At 38.8% G+C, this 15,830-nt stretch overlaps 2 protein-coding genes across 2 annotated transcripts; one reads left to right on the forward strand and one right to left on the reverse strand.

Moving 5' to 3' along the window:
* The first annotated feature begins 46 nt into the window (after window positions 1-46).
* cnga2b (cyclic nucleotide gated channel subunit alpha 2b) lies at window positions 47-6,807 on the forward strand. Its single transcript, XM_042499834.1, has 6 exons — window positions 47-147; window positions 253-363; window positions 2,019-2,195; window positions 3,611-3,718; window positions 3,831-3,937; window positions 5,318-6,807. Exons 1-6 carry the CDS (start codon window positions 47-49, stop codon window positions 6,805-6,807), a joined length of 2,094 nt encoding a protein of 697 aa, XP_042355768.1.
* Window positions 6,808-9,530: 2,723 nt separating this feature from the next.
* rraga (Ras-related GTP binding A) lies at window positions 9,531-15,241 on the reverse strand. Its single transcript, XM_042499835.1, has 10 exons — window positions 15,125-15,241; window positions 14,660-14,790; window positions 13,594-13,693; window positions 13,421-13,487; window positions 13,095-13,317; window positions 11,487-11,582; window positions 11,281-11,403; window positions 11,089-11,180; window positions 10,193-10,308; window positions 9,531-10,099 (listed from the first exon to the last, which is right to left on the reverse strand). Exons 2-10 carry the CDS (start codon window positions 14,684-14,686, stop codon window positions 9,996-9,998), a joined length of 948 nt encoding a protein of 315 aa, XP_042355769.1. The 5' UTR covers window positions 14,687-14,790; window positions 15,125-15,241; the 3' UTR covers window positions 9,531-9,995.
* Window positions 15,242-15,830: the final 589 nt, after the last annotated feature.

Raw genomic sequence — 15,830 nt, forward strand, 5'->3', positions numbered from 1 at the left:
CTCACAGAAGAGGCTGTAACATGAGCATTTGACAACAGGTCTGAAGATGACGGGACAGGTGGCCGAGAGAGATCGGTCGCCACACAATCTGTCAGTGAAAACCACCTTGGAGGAGGAGATTGAGAGAGCCGAGAGTATTCTCAGCAGGTGAGGGCAACTATTAGATCATGCGTTACAATGCATTTGTCTCAGAGGTTTGTTTTCGAGAAGCAAAACATGCAAAAAAGTGAAAGTCCACGTGTGTGTTTTCAGGGTGCCATCTGTGTGTGATGACACATCCTCGGAGCTACAAAGAGTCGCTGCTCTCGACCCTCAAGGACGTAGTTCCAGAAATTCTTTTCAAAGGAACGGAGCCATCTCAAGGTAACAACCCAGCTGTTACACGTCAGCCTCCCTCAATAAGCTTTTAGAAAAGTGACTGATGAGAGAAGGTGAAACATTATTCTGCAGCTGTTTTATCATATTTTTTTCAGCAATGATTCTGTGGCTTTTTAAAAGCAACCCATGACTCAGGCAAAGTTTACAGGAAGTCTCTCTAAGGTCACACGCTGAGTAAAAGAGCACATGATGGATAAAGAAGTATTATATACAGTATGTATATATATACTTCTTTATCCATCATGTGCTCTTTTACTCAGCGTGTGATAATATTTTATGAAAACGAGGAAAAAAGAAATGAAAGTAGCTCTGCATTGTTGTGACTGTAAGTGTTGGAAAAGATTCTGTTTTTGTGAAGCTGTAGTTGTAAAAGTCACGAATAAAAAGAAAATTAGAAAAGAAAAGAAAGAAAAGTAATAATTAGCAATTAAATAGAATTCTAGAAATTTTAAGACTAATTTGTGGATTAAACAATCTGTAACTGTATTTATCACATCGCGGTTGTATGCCTTCACGCACCAGTCAACTCAACACAATTACAGTTTACATCCAAGTCTGTGAAAAAATGGGGGCTTCATGTACATCCCCCTCCCCCTCGGCAGCACAAACAACCTAAACAAAGAGCACAGCTTCACAGTGAACACCCAAGATTAGTGTCACCAATTCAGTATCTGAGCAAATGCCTCCCTTCTGTTTCTGAGATATGACGCTGAATAAAGGAAAGAACAGTGTTTTTGCAGAACATTATGATGTCTCAGTGAAGTTGACCTTTGACCTTTTGGATATAAAATGTCATCACTTCCTCATTTTATCATATTAGATATTTGTGCAAAATGTTGTAATAACTAGTGTATGAATTCTTGAGTTATGGCCAAAAACACGGTTTGTGAGGTCACAGTGACCAGTGATCAGTTCATTTTTGAGCCCAAGAGGATATTTGTGCCAAATTTGAAGAAATTCCTTCAAAGTGTCCCTGAGATATTATGTTCATGAGAATGGAACAGACGCAAGGTCACAGTGACCTCTGACCACCAAATCTGATCAGTTCATCATTGAATACAAGTGGACATTTGTGCCAAATTTAAATAAAAAATTCTTCAAGGTGTTGAGAGATTGAGTTCACAAGAATGAGACAGATGAGGTCACAGTGATTTTGACCTTTGACCTAGGGCCACCAAAATGTAATCAGCTCATCTTTGAAGCCAAGCAGACATTCATTTCAAATTTGAATAAAATCCCTCAAGGTGTTCTTGAGATATCATTTTAAAAAAAGAAAGAGACTGACAGAAAACCCAAAAAAAAAAATAATGCCTCTGGCCACAACTATAGCTGGCATGGAGGCATCAGCTGGAAATATTTTACAGTAAAGGCAGTAACTGTAACCAAAAACATATCCTGGATATAAGCTCTATTCTTTGAGGATTTATGGGGTTTTTTTCACGACAATTTAATTTGTTTTAATCTTACTTGTGAGATGTAATTTCATGGATTCTAACAACATAAATATGTTTTCAGTTGTTAGGCAACTCCTTGGTGATGTGTATATGTTGTGTCACTATCATGGAATTATTTTTATATATGCTGATGAAGTTATTCAAAATCTTAAAATATCGTGAATGTTTCTTCTGTGTGTGTGTCAGATTGGTGAGCCTGGTGGTGAGACTGAGGGAATGGGCACACAGAAGCCTGTTGGAGGAGGAGGAGCGGCCAGACTCCTTCCTGGAGCGCTTTCGTGGCCCTGAGCTGAGAACGGCCCCCAGCCGCATCAGCAACACGCAACCAGATGCCAATGGCAACAATGCCAAAGGGACCTTTAGGTATGCTTGCCTGCCGGTCACCCTAAACCATTACTATGCATGTTCATATACATTACATGCACTGAGTGACCAGAAGAACAGAAACACCAAAACACCAAATCCTAACTCAATCCAGTACAAAAGTTTGGTCACCATGCTGCCTTTGGAAAACATCGTTTTCGTCCAGACTTTACAAGGACTACCTCTTCTGTTAAAGGGTAACTTTAAAAGGGTTTCTACAGATTGAGGCAAGTGTGTGTGATTTAAGACTTTTTAAGACTTTTTTAATGCCACTTGGAATTAAATTTAAGACCAGTTTGACAGAAGTCAATATTGAAGTAAAAAAAAAAAAAAAAAAAAACTACTGATATTAATAAGTTATGGTTAGGGGGAAATGTATTTTATTTTTCAAATATCTATACATAAATCATGACTGTTCAGTAATGTTAATGATGATGTTAAATTATTATTATTTTGAATTTGCCCATTATTTTGAGCTTTTTGAAAACAATGTCAGAAAGAAAATCCAGAAAAATCCCATCTCCAATGTCTAAGCATTTTTAAGACTTTTGAAAGCCTGATTTACGACATTTGCAGATAAAGACCTTGTTTTTAGATCAATAGAGTCAATGCCTTTTAAGACTTTTTAAGGTTTTGCAGGAACTTTTTCTTTTGCCTAAGTGACAAAAAAAAGTGCTGAGAAAAAGCACTGTTGCCGGCAGCTGCACAACAGGCTGCCATGTAACCACCATTATACATTGTTGATTTACGTCCCCTCAAAGTGATCGTTTTAGCCACTGACAGGCTCAGATTGTTATTCTAGATGCCTGACAATAGTATAGAAAGGAATCCTACAGAGAACACCCTTTTTTGGTTTGTTTAACCAGAAACATCCCAGAAATCACAATTAGCAAACCCACCAGTACCCATTACAAAAACAAAACAGTAATTTTATCATTGTAAAACACACTTCATTTAAAGTCAACTGAAGAAAAATTATACTCACAAAAAGTCATGTTGGTTCGTCTCTTCATCTTTCCAAGAATCCCCGACTCTGGTTTGGTGAACTCTGGTTTGGGAGGGTTGATTAAGCCTCAAAGTGTCCATTAGGTCACAGACATGTCCTGTTAAAATAAAGGCTTAAGAAGATCAGCACTCAGACGTCATGATTCAACTTTGTGAGGGTTTTAAGGTTGTAGTTGAATTTTACATGATTGCAATATACTGTCAGTTGTTTCCAAATGTTTTGCCTTAATAGTCAGTTGTTAATAATAGCATTTATTGCAGAGCTTTTGTACTGCGTTGCTTTTTATCTTTCTTGCTTCTTCTGTTTTTCTATATATCTTTGCAGCACTACTGTATGCACTCACAACTCTTCAGAAATATAAGCAACAGTTGTGTCTAACTGATTATTTGCAATCTCTCAATGCTTTTAGGAAAAAGTGGGATTTGTTTGTGGTGTCCCCATCCGATAATGCCTACTACCGCTGGTTATTTGTTATCGCCACAGCGGTGCTCTACAACTGGTTCCTTGTTGTAGCAAGGTAATACCACCACAGTGGTTATCTGTTCTGCGACCTCCAGAAATAGGAAAATAGGTGTGCTGTCCACTACTTAGACCGGAGTGATAACTAATTTTTGTTGTTGTATTCACAGGGCATGCTTTGAAAAGTTACAGGTGGGCAATTACATCTGCTGGCTGGTGTTGGACTACCTCTCTGACGTTGTGTACATAATGGATACTTGTGTCCGACTTCGCACAGGTAACATATTTCAAAATGCAACTACTGGCATCAAAACATATTCTAAGTACATTAAAACCAGAAGGCTACACTTTAAATGCCCCATGTGTATATTTTTTAATGTGATCTTTCCAGTGGTGGAATGTAACTAAGTACATTTACTCAGGTTGTGTACTTAAGTAAGGTTTTGAGGTACGTTTCTTTTAATGAAACTTTATACTTCCACTCCACTACATCTCATAGGGAAATATTGTACTTTTTACTTTACTACATTTATCTGAAAGCTTGAGTTACCAGTTACTTAATAAATAAAGGTTTTTGCATTTAAAACTTACTTTTATTACTTCAAGTCCATGCTCCATACTTAATTACTTTCATTAAAGTAACACTTTAAATTATGCAGTATGAGTTATGAGTATGCAGAGTGGTATTAGTACTTTTATTTAGGTAAAGTATTTTCTCTGCCACTGGATCTTTCAAAGTCTATCATTTTTGTTTGTGGAAAAAATATGACAGTCTTTGTGGAAACTGGCATTGTTTATGTCACTTCATGGGAAACTGGCTAAAAGCTCTCAAGGCAAACTTCTCCAAACCCTTATAAAACATGAATAAACAACAACACCATGTAAAAGAAGTACAAACTTCAGCTCAATAATGACTGCAAAGGTGCACATACAAAACAGCTGATGGCTAATTAATAGCACTAGCTTAAGCACATTAACACTGTGTGAATTAGCCTAGCGGATAGCAGAGTTTAGCTTTACAACTGACACGTATTACTTATATTTTGTCGTACTCACCGCTGGTTTAAGTCACTGCATCTCCCGACAGGACAGCAACAAAACTTCAGACTGTGTGCACGTTTTTTCAGTCTGACATTACTGAAATAGAGCAGCTCGTGTTTCCGTGTTGCTAACAGAGGTTAGTTTAGTAAATTGCTGTCCAGGCAGGTACGTCGTCGTTAATCCCATGACGTCATTGTTTACGTACGAGATGCGCCCTGTATATTGACCCTAACTTTCCAAAATATTTCCACCCTGCTGAGTAAATGACATTATCCTCATCATATTCTTTCTCTTGGCTGGTTGACATTTTCTGCCTGTTTGATGTTAACAAACAATTTAAAAAAAATAAAATAATTTTTTTTTTAAAAATGTGGCATTCTAAAAATGATAATATGGATTGATGATTTTACTTAGCATAGATTAAATTGAAATTTATTTTGATCATGTAAAAAAAAGAAAGGAGAGAATGATAATGTGAACATATACAAACATACAGACATGTCAGAAAAGGATCAAATATCATTGTTGATAACTGAACTGATATATCAGTCCACATCAATGGATCATTTTAGCTCTACTGCTCATCTGAATGTGTGCTCTATTCTTCTTATCTCAGGGTTCCTGGAACAAGGTTTGCTGGTAAAGGACCATGCCAAGCTCAGAGACAGCTATGTACGAACATTGCAGTTCAAGCTGGATGTGGTATCCATCTTGCCCACTGACCTGGCGTATATCTCCACTGGCATCCACACGCCACAGCTCAGGTTTAACCGTCTGCTTCGCTTCCCGCGCATGTTTGAATTTTTTGACCGCACTGAGACACGCACCAACTACCCCAACATCTTTCGTATCGGCAACTTGGTGCTCTACATCCTGGTCATCATTCACTGGAATGCCTGCATCTACTATGCTATATCAAATTCTTTGGGATTTGGTTCGGACACTTGGGTGTTCCCAAATATCTCCAAACCCGAGTATTCCTCGCTGACTCGGAGTTACGTTTACTGTCTGTACTGGTCGACACTTACTCTCACCACTATTGGAGAGATGCCTGCACCTGTGCGAGATGAGGAGTACCTGTTTGTGGTCTTTGACTTCCTTGTTGGGGTGCTGATCTTTGCCACAATTGTGGGAAATGTTGGCTCCATGATCGCAAACATGAATGCAACCCGTGCCGAGTTCCAAGCCCGGATCGACGCCATCAAACACTACATGCACTTCCGAAAAGTCAGCAAAGAACTGGAGACACGTGTCATTAAATGGTTCGACTACCTCTGGACCAACAAGAAAGCAGTAGATGAGAAGGAGGTGCTAAAGAATTTGCCAAACAAACTGCGAGCTGAGATTGCTATCAATGTACACCTAGAGACCCTGAAGAAGGTACGCATTTTTCAAGACTGTGAGGCAGGCCTGCTGGTAGAGCTCGTGCTCAAACTACGCCCACAGGTCTTCAGTCCAGGGGACTACATCTGCAGGAAAGGGGACATCGGGAAGGAGATGTATATAATTAAAGAGGGGAAGCTGGCTGTAGTGGCTGATGACGGGATCACACAGTACGCTCTCCTCACTGCTGGCAGCTGCTTTGGGGAAATCAGCATCCTCAACATTAAAGGTAGTAAAATGGGAAATCGGCGGACAGCCAACATTCGCAGCTTGGGATACTCCGATCTCTTCTGCCTCTCAAAGGACGATCTAATGGAGGCAGTGACAGAGTATCCTGATGCTAAGACTGTGCTCGAGGAGAGGGGCCGGGAGATCCTGTTGAAGGAGGGTCTGCTGGATGAGAACGCAGAGAGCGGCGGGCTGCAGAAAGAGGACACAGAGGAGAAGGTGGAGAGGCTGGAGTCCTCTCTGGACACCCTTCAGACTCGCTTTGCCCGCCTGCTCAACGAATACAAACACACTCAGCTGCGGCTGAAGCAGCGCATCACTCTGCTGGAGCGGCAGCTGAATCAAACGGACTGCGGCGCAGATGCAAGCGATGACATGGGTGCAGATGCGGACGCGGTCAATGAGGCAGACCTCGGGCCTGTTGCCCATACAGATGAGTCTCCGCATCGGAGTAATGTGCAAGTGGAGGACAAAAGGAGCCCAACAAAACACTAACTGTCACACTAAGGACATTTTAGATTTTTACATCCATTATGAGAATATTTTATGAGTTTAGTTGAGTGTAAAGAAATGTGCATGTCAATAAACAAAAAGGAGAAAGTGGATAACACTGTTACACCCATGCAGTCTTTGAGTTCTTGTGTTTGCCAAATCCAATGAGTTGAATGTATGTTTGAATGGTGGTTTTAAAGTTACTTCCAGGTACTAATTCATGAAATAGAGAACACATTACAAGTAAGAACACAGTAAAAATTAATGGAGCTTAAACATCACTTTAGAATTCAGGATGAAAAGCACTAGAAATGACTGTTTGTTGTGGTGTTTGGGTCACTTGTAAACATCTTGTGTTCGGTTGCATCAGCAGAGGGATTCAGTTCTCCCGACATGTTGTATATTATGCTCTGGCCCTGCACACCTCGTCTCTTGCTGCTCCTCCTGGGGAAAAAGTCCAAGGAGAGACGGTAGGAGGTGATTTGCTGAGTTCACATACACAAACAATTATTTTCCAGTGTCCTTAGATCTGAATCAGGCATACTATAATAACCTTCTGACAATATCTTCCTTACTTTGGTAGTTGTGGGACATGTAAGAGGAGTTCTTGCACTGACAGTGATTTTGGCTCTGATGAACTGACTCACGCACATTTTTATTTGCTACAAAAGTGTAATATAAAAACAAAATGAGTAAGCCACTTTGTATGTTTGCATGTAGTTACTCCCACTTTTGTCATGCACACTCACTCTCTGCAGAGAGGGACTGGGGATTTTCCAGTTATTCAGCCATCTGCATTCCAGGATACAATTCAACCACATGAGCGATGTCGATAAGCGCAGCTGGAACAATGCTGCAGCAGAGCTGGCTGTGATAAAGGGGCAGGAGGTAATGAGTGCACGTACCCTGCAGCCCCTGAAGGAGTGGGTGTGATCAAGTACCGGGGACAAATCTCCAATTACCTACTGTAGGCCGGTCAAACAACATTCAGAAGGCTCTCTGTTGTATCACATTAGAAAGAAATGACAGATCTAGCTCTTGATAGGCTCAAATATGAAACCTCTGTTGCGAGCAGTACATGAAGATCTCAGTCTTGACCTAAATATAACCTTAATATGAGATTAAGATGAGATATGAATTTCTAAGTAAACATGAGCGACTTGCAAATCAAAAAAACATTTTTACATGAGATAAATTTGATTGAAAGTTTTTAATTATAACGAGTGTCAAGAATAACTCGACTGATATGTATTAGTGAAATATGTTTGAAGCAATGTTTATTTTTGTAAAAATCCTCCACTTTAAACCAAATTTGCCCCATTTTAAATAAAGATATATAGATGTCTTTTGACCAGCAAATCACCATAATTATTCTCAGCAGCATATGCTTTGTGGATTGGTTTGCATCAAAATTTAGTCTCAATTAATGCTTTAATATAAATAAAATGTATAAAAAATGTATTTATTGATATCAATCTACATCAAATTCAACTAAAAAACTAAATACTTTCCACCATTTTCAGCTGTGCATGTGCAACTGTCTGAGGAAATCCAGTCCTTTATGATTCAAATAAGAGCATAGCAGTGGGCTGAGTATTTCATGAGTAATCCAGTGATACATATTATCAGAATTTTAAACATTGGATTCAAAAAGAATTTGTATAATGTGGAAGCCAGATGTTTTATGTTTTAGACAAAGTGTTTGACAGCGGTCTGTCCCATCAGTTCAGTGGGATTTGATAAGCTGTGCTGAACACATTTTTTTCTGCCAGCATTACCATTAAAGATAAGTTGTATTGACAAAACACGACTCAAAGTCCAGTAACTAGCTTTTGTAAACTGTTTTCAACCAAATCGCAAAGTCTTCATCAGCAGAAATGGTTAGTGTTAGCAGTCAGTTTAAAGAGACAAGGGCTTTTTCATTATGGTGGCTCAGTCTTTTCTCATTTTAAATGTGGTGCAAGTTTTGCTTTTAATTAAACTACGACTATTACTCTCAACTTAAAGGCCTTGAAAATGTATTTTCTCAATTAGCTTCTTTCTGTAAGTAATGGATGAGTAATAGTTAACACACAATTTTCAAAAAACGGATAGAACTGTTTTTTCCCTTAAATATTGCTATTTTGCTATTGCTCTGTGCTCCTCTTGTTGCTTTAAATATTTTTTCTTAATAGGATCTGGCTTTGAAGAGAGCAATGTAACAGATTCAGTTCCTCATCAGGAAATTACTGACTGATATGGAAGTAAAGCAAGAAAAAAGTATTTTAAATATATAGTGTACACTTGAACTGGTATTGATTTTTTTGGGGGGTGGGACTTTTTTAGGTGACTTAAATATGTTTTGTTGCTGACCCCTTACATCTACTGTGTGTAATACACTGACTATGGATAAGAACCTCATACAACCCGACTTCAAAAGATCCGTAAACTCAGCTGTTTAGCATGTTAAGTTCTCTGAAATGAACTGATTGTGTTGTGCATGCTGCTCCATCTGCACATACACTGCTGTCAACTCCACTAAACTCACCAACAGGTGCACTGAACTGTTGCGTACCCCCTTCACCCACCCCACATCAAACTTTTGCCACCGGTATGTCATCTGCAAAGGACAACTGGTGCAGCGTGTCAAAAGGCCTCATGGTCACAGACACTGCAGTGAATAACAGGAATCAAGTGAGGGGCACTGTTAAAACATAACACAGAGAAGAAAAAAACACGACATATGATATTTTTCTGAATATAACTATATTGTTCGTACTTTCAAAGTGTAACAGCTTACAAACTGCATTTGAAAATCAAACAGAATCTGCTGCTAATCACTTGGAGATAACATCCCCCGATCACTGGGATTCACTGCATGGAGTGAATGAGTCTAATGTGTAAGACAAAGTGTGACAGCAAAGGTAGCCCCCCCCCCTTCATAGTAAACACAACTTTTCATTTTACTTCAATGTGTCGAGTTAGGGCAAATATTCCAACACAATGTATCGCTGTTCAAGATACTTACGATCACTGTAGAAATTAGACCAAAAGAAAATATGATTTCTCCAGTAATAACTGTGATTGAATGTGAAGATATAGAGGAAACAGTGCAGGGCTGCTCGTATGTATCGGAGCTGAAAGACCGCAACACGACGTCTGCAGTCTGTGGACTGATTGGCTGAGAGTGTCCACTGGGACAAATGCACCGGCTAGCGCATTCGCATGTGCAGGCTGTGCTTGGGTCCATCCACCCGCTCCAACTTCTCAAAGTGTTTCCTAGCATTACGGATATTGATGAGAGTGGCTGCAGATGCTGAAAAAAAATGCAGATATGGATCCTTATTGTATTGCTCTGGTATCATAACTGCACATTCTCTGTAGAGAAATGTTCATTGTCGCTACTTACGAATGGAGGGGTCCGACATGATGACCATGACATATGTGTTGGAGGTGAAGACGTCAATGAAGGCCGCAAAGTTGGAGTTCCTCACTTCCATGCTTTGGAAGGAGGCTGCAAGTTTACTGGAATAAAAAATAAACTTGAATTACAGCCTTGCGGGTGTATGCCTCTGCACATCAATCAGGTTGCAGTTACAGTTTAGGTCCATGTCTGTGAAAACATGGACGTTTCATGCACGTCTTCTCATCGGCTGAACAGAAGATTTATACAGTCAGCACACTTTCACGATGGACACCCAAGATTAGTCACCAGTTCTGTATCTGACCAAATATCTCCCCTTCTGTTTCTGAGATATGACATTGTGAAATGGCCAAAAAAGAGTTTTTACTAAACATTATGATGTCACAGTGAAGCTGACCCCTGACCTTTTGGATATATAATGTCACCACTTCATCATTTTACCCTATTAGATGTTTGTATGAAATTCTGTCATTATTAGCATATGAATTATTGAGATGGCCAAAAACATGTTCAGTGATGTCACAGTGACCTTGACCTTTGACCACCGAACTGAAATCAGGTCATTGTTGAGGCCAAGTGGACATTTGTGCCAAATTTTAAGAAATTTCCTCAATGTGTTCTTGACATATTGTGTTCAAAAGAATGAGACAGACAAGGTCACAGTGTCCTTGACCTTTGACCACGGAAATCTAATCAGTTAATCGTTGAGTCCAAGTGGACATTTGTGTCAAATTGAGGGAATTCCCTCAAGGCGTTCTTGAGATGTCCCGTTTACGAGAACAGAATGTACAGATGGTTTCAGCTCCCACCACAGTAAAAACCAAAAACAGTCGGCAGGAGATGTGTGGAGTGACGGTGAGGTTTCTGCAGAGTGAACTCACCTACAGCTGAGTTTGAACTGTTTGATAATGTTACTGATCTTCTCAAACCGGTGAGCATCGCGCTGCTCTTTGCACTGATAGTGTGAGATCACCTGTTTTTATTAAAAACAAAAACCACCATTAAAAAAAGACTTTGATTTCTAGATCCAGATTTTGAGACACTGTCGTGTCAGAGGAAGCAGCTGCTCTCACCAGGAAGGTGGCTCTCTCAAACAGAAGAACTTCATCTGCCTCTATGATCTGCGCAAAATTTCTCAGGTTCGTCTCCAGCTGCTGGACATTTGGGATGAGCTGGTAGACTATGCTCGACCAGGCCTGCAGAGACATTTGAAAATGTTTCTTCCAGTGTCATTTTTGTTACCTGATACGCGAGTATACAACCAGTCAAATTTCCCAACCTTATACAGGGTTTCGTCCCAGATTGATGTCCTGAAGCATGTGCAAGCCAGAGGTCTGGACAGTCTCTTAAGATCTTCTTCACGCTCCTTAAAGATCTGTGAAAACAGTGAGTATAGTCAGTCACATGGACACCATTCAGCAACTGGATTTTTAATACATTTACAAAAGTCATTATTTTCAATTGGTATTCTTATTCAGTGGACCCCACAAAAAAATGGCAAATAGTTTATTTTCATTATTGAAGTCACTACAGAAGTGAGCCCAATGTGAGTGAGAGTCATGAGATTGACTATTTTGATCACAGGTTTCACTTCCTCCGCGGTTATCTCCTCAAATATAATTCACAACTATAGAATTATGATCTTATTCATACAACAACCACAATCTTTTCAGATGGGATCTGTGGCCTAATCTGTCACAACTGAGGGATCTTTGACACTAAAGAAGGTCGAGAACCACTGGACTAACTGAACATGCTTATAAATAATAATATAATATATAATATAAAAAAAAGAATAAAAGATTAAAAATTAGCCGAAAAGTGTAACTTTCATCTGTCATTTCAACTAGATGTCACAATTTTGCAATGTTGATCAGAACAGATCAGATCTCTGTTTTAGTCTCTTTGGTGGCACCAAAGGTGACAAGCAGTAATTGCAGTGTGTTTGTTGGCTGATGAAAGCAGGCTGGTAAATTTATTTATATCAGATGGTTTTATTAGCCCTGCACCTGATAGGCTTACCACACACAGATGGGGTGTGTGTGTGTGTGTGTGTGTGTGTGTGTGTGTGTGTGTGTGTGTGTGTGTGAATAATTGGCTGATAAATAGTGACTTTACCGTCATTCAATGAAAATCTTCGAGACTATAATTTTAAAGCTCATCCGGAAATCCAATAGAATTCAAATTGTTCATTTATCCACCCATCAGTATTATTTACTTGTTAATTCAGAATAACAAGAACAGACTTTTTTTCCGTGGAAACTTTTCTCAGAATTCTGATATAATTCTCTTGTCAATTCAGAAAAACAAGTCAAATATATTTTTCCTAAAAGGGAATGCACTGTGCATGTTGCTGACGTAAGGGATCACGAGATGACCAAAGTGCACACATGTCCGCTTATTTGGTGAAATCTTTGCCGAGGTGAAAGGTTGTGGCAGCTATTGTTACAGCTTAAATAGTTTTGCATATGTAAATCATCATCACCATCATCATCATCATCATCATCTTATGCAGATGTACAAATGTGAGCATTGGTAATATGTGTAGAAGTTGATATTTTGAAAGTCCATAATATATGTACACTTTTTTGTTTGGGGTAGATCCCTTATATAATGTCTTAAATAAAATTGCTCAAGGTCACTTTATTCTCATGCTAGTAATGAATCTATATTAAGAGTGTTAGTTTCAGGTAAAATGACAACAAAGTTCTACCAAAAATAGCACCAAATGTGCCAAAGAAAGACAGCTGCAGTGATTCTGGTGACACTGTGAACATGGCTGTCAAAATGTCTGTGTGTTTATGTGCTGCTGTGTGAGACAGCAAAAACGTGCGCGTGAGAGAGGAAGGCCACTACAAATAACAGGAAAAAAAAATGTTCTGCTTACCAAATCTCTCTGGTCTTCCTGCACCAGATCCATTTTGTGGACGAGGCAGAACACTTTGGCGTCGGGGGAGTTCTGCAGGATGGCCTCCAGACAGGACTGGTAGTAGTGCATGTCTTTCTCCAGCTCGCGGCTCTCAACATCGAATACATAAATAAGCACCTCTACATTTCTGAAAATGTTGTCCCTCTGGCTGGTGAAGTAGTTCTCCATGAACGTGTCCTGTCTGAAGGGTGAAGGAAGTGTTTCACAGAGGGTTTCAGATTAGTAAGACTCTGAACTGTGGAAGTTGCTCCAAAGATTGTAAATAATGAACAAATGTTCTTTACCCTCCACAGTCCCACAGGTTTAGAACCAGATTGCCAAGAAACCGCACATGGGAGTGCTCCACATCAACTACATTTAACAAAGGATGAAAAATTGTTTTTTTAGGTGAAATTAAAGAAACACTCAGCAACAAAAATGTGTCCTCGCATAGCACCTTTCTGAAAAGAACTCTTACTTGTAGCTCCAAGGCGGCGTGTGTCTCGAGCTATGTAATTGGCAAAGATGATTGATCTCATACTGGTCTTTCCAGACCCACTTTTTCCCATCAGTAACACCTGAAAGCACAAAGGCAACAGATTCACTCATCACTGATGGAAAAATCTCATCTCCCCTCTACTCATAATATTGAGACTCCTAAGAAACAATATTACAAACACTTCATTAGAAGAAGTCCTCAATTTATACTTCTACTTTTGTTATAGTAAGTAAATATTAAGTAACGTCATGTGCCTCAAGTGACAAAGCCAGCGTACTCACTATGTGGGTTGGAAACACTAAATATTTTCTAACTTTTGTTGAGAATTCAACAGAGTGCCCCTCAGGTTTTATATTATGTGATTAAATGTGCGTTAACATGTAAGCACATTTCAATGTTATAGCTAATGGAGAGAGATTATTTTACATGTTTAATACACTGTTTGGTTCTGCAATCTTTAATAACGCTCTGTTAACTGATAATATATTTGGACATGAAATCACAAAATGACATTTATTTATTTTTTTAATGATTTTTCTTGATAAGTTGTAAATTGTATCTGACAATGTTCTGAAATGCTACTTCAAAGAACAAACACTGCCAGAAATATAAATTTGAAAGAGAAATATTAAAACTCCTTGATTTATCTGAATTTCATCTTACTTGCTAAAGAAGAAACTGACACTAAAACTTTTTAGAATCAGCCTTAAAAAGCCTACTGTGTAGAATAAGTTTGTGATTGTAGGGTCTAAATTCCTCCTTGGGTTGTTATATTGCCAAATCAATTCGAGAATAAAACTAATTTGATTGAGCAATCCTTTTGGCTTTTGATTTTTTTATTTTATTATTATTTTTTTTTATTATAGGACAAATGTAAAATACCAAATTTCCATTTTTATGCAACATTTGACAGGAACCTTTAGAAAACAGATAAAGGTCACTTCAAAGGTCTACACAATATGTAGGAACTCAAGTTTAGTGCCGCCTCAGTATTGGGCTTTAGTATATTTGAGATGCTACAAAGACTGACGATCCCCTGCTTCACCTTTTTCTTCATTGCTGTGCTTGACATCCCCCTCAGCAGACACGATGCAGAGTATTTCTCTGAGCTGCAAGTCAGATGACTTTTGTCAGTGTCTGCAGCAGCTCTCCTCTTCCTCTCTTCCTCTCCTTCAGCTGCACAACAAACACAAGTATTTCCACCTAGCAGTTAACATTAGCTCTCCTGAAACACAAAATCCGAGACTTAACTACCGAGGACACGTTTAAACGGTTTAAAGGCACACGGGTCAAACATGTGTCACCAGTAACTAACTTATTATACACAGAAGAATATATAAACAGTTTATTAACTTTATTAAAACTCCTTTCTCAGTTCCGGATAAAAAAAAACCTAAGCTAATGCTAACTTAGCTAACACGACAAACAGTCCAGATAAATGTCAGGTAGCTTAGCCGAGCTAAACGGCTAGCTAGCTAAGTTATAATTCAGTAATGTATCGTCTACTTACCCCGTCAGGGTCGAACGGTTACTAAACCGAGGCAATTTTAGACTATAGTTGTTATTTGTTTTTTTAAGAGCACAGTTGTGTACATTACTTGATAAAAGCAGGCAGTGAGTCAAGATCAGCTGCTTCCTGTTTACGACAAAGTCACATGACGCCATAAATGGCTGTATGCCCCGAGTTTTGTCTCACAGGCAGGTGGCATTAACGATACATCGATGCATTAACCACAAAGGCTCTCTGCCTACACCCAGGACCTATGCTCAGGAAACGACCTCAGATTACAAATGTACGTTTAGTTTAGGGCTGCAAATATTTCAAGTTTAAGCTTTGGACAGAAGATAGGGTTAGAGTGTTTTTGAAAAAGCTAAAAGAAAAACAAAGTTTCCTCCATACTTTTTTTTTCATAGTAATATGAAAAATAAAGATAACAGTAAAATTTCAAAAGGCCAACATTAAAAACGGCAAGTATACAGCGTTTGCTACTAACAACAGCAGGGCATCTATTTAAAAGAGACTACTGATGGCATTTAAACAGTATGAATTCTAAATCTTTGTAAATGTATTTTTTTTCTTATTTTATTTATTTTGTACAGTTCCATTTTCTTTACTTCAAGCAAGTAAATCTCACCTCTTAAACATATAATCCTTCTGTTTAAGCCATTGAAAACAATTTGTTGTTAATCAAAAAAAGGAAAACAAAAAATGACAA

This window comes from Plectropomus leopardus, chromosome 13, assembly GCF_008729295.1.
Source record: "Plectropomus leopardus isolate mb chromosome 13, YSFRI_Pleo_2.0, whole genome shotgun sequence".
Classification (NCBI taxonomy): domain Eukaryota; kingdom Metazoa; phylum Chordata; class Actinopteri; order Perciformes; family Serranidae; genus Plectropomus; species Plectropomus leopardus.

What these genes read in the sequence shown, in the direction of transcription:
- cnga2b (XM_042499834.1), top strand. Translation starts at nt 47, where the DNA reads ATGACGGGACAGGTGGCCGAGAGAGATCGGTCGCCACACAATCTGTCA. An exon ending in TGGTTCCTTGTTGTAGCAAG is followed by an intron (nt 3,719 to 3,830) that starts GTAATACCACCA and finishes TTGTATTCACAG; the next exon opens with GGCATGCTTTGAAAAGTTAC. An exon ending in TTGTGTCCGACTTCGCACAG is followed by an intron (nt 3,938 to 5,317) that starts GTAACATATTTC and finishes TTCTTATCTCAG; the next exon opens with GGTTCCTGGAACAAGGTTTG.
- rraga (XM_042499835.1), bottom strand. Translation starts at nt 14,686, where the DNA reads ATGTCAAGCACAGCAATGAAGAAAAAG. An exon ending in GGGACGAAACCCTGTATAAG is followed by an intron (nt 11,404 to 11,486) that starts GTTGGGAAATTT and finishes ATGTCTCTGCAG; the next exon opens with GCCTGGTCGAGCATAGTCTA. An exon ending in CAGTTCAAACTCAGCTGTAG is followed by an intron (nt 10,309 to 11,088) that starts GTGAGTTCACTC and finishes TTTTTATTCCAG; the next exon opens with TAAACTTGCAGCCTCCTTCC.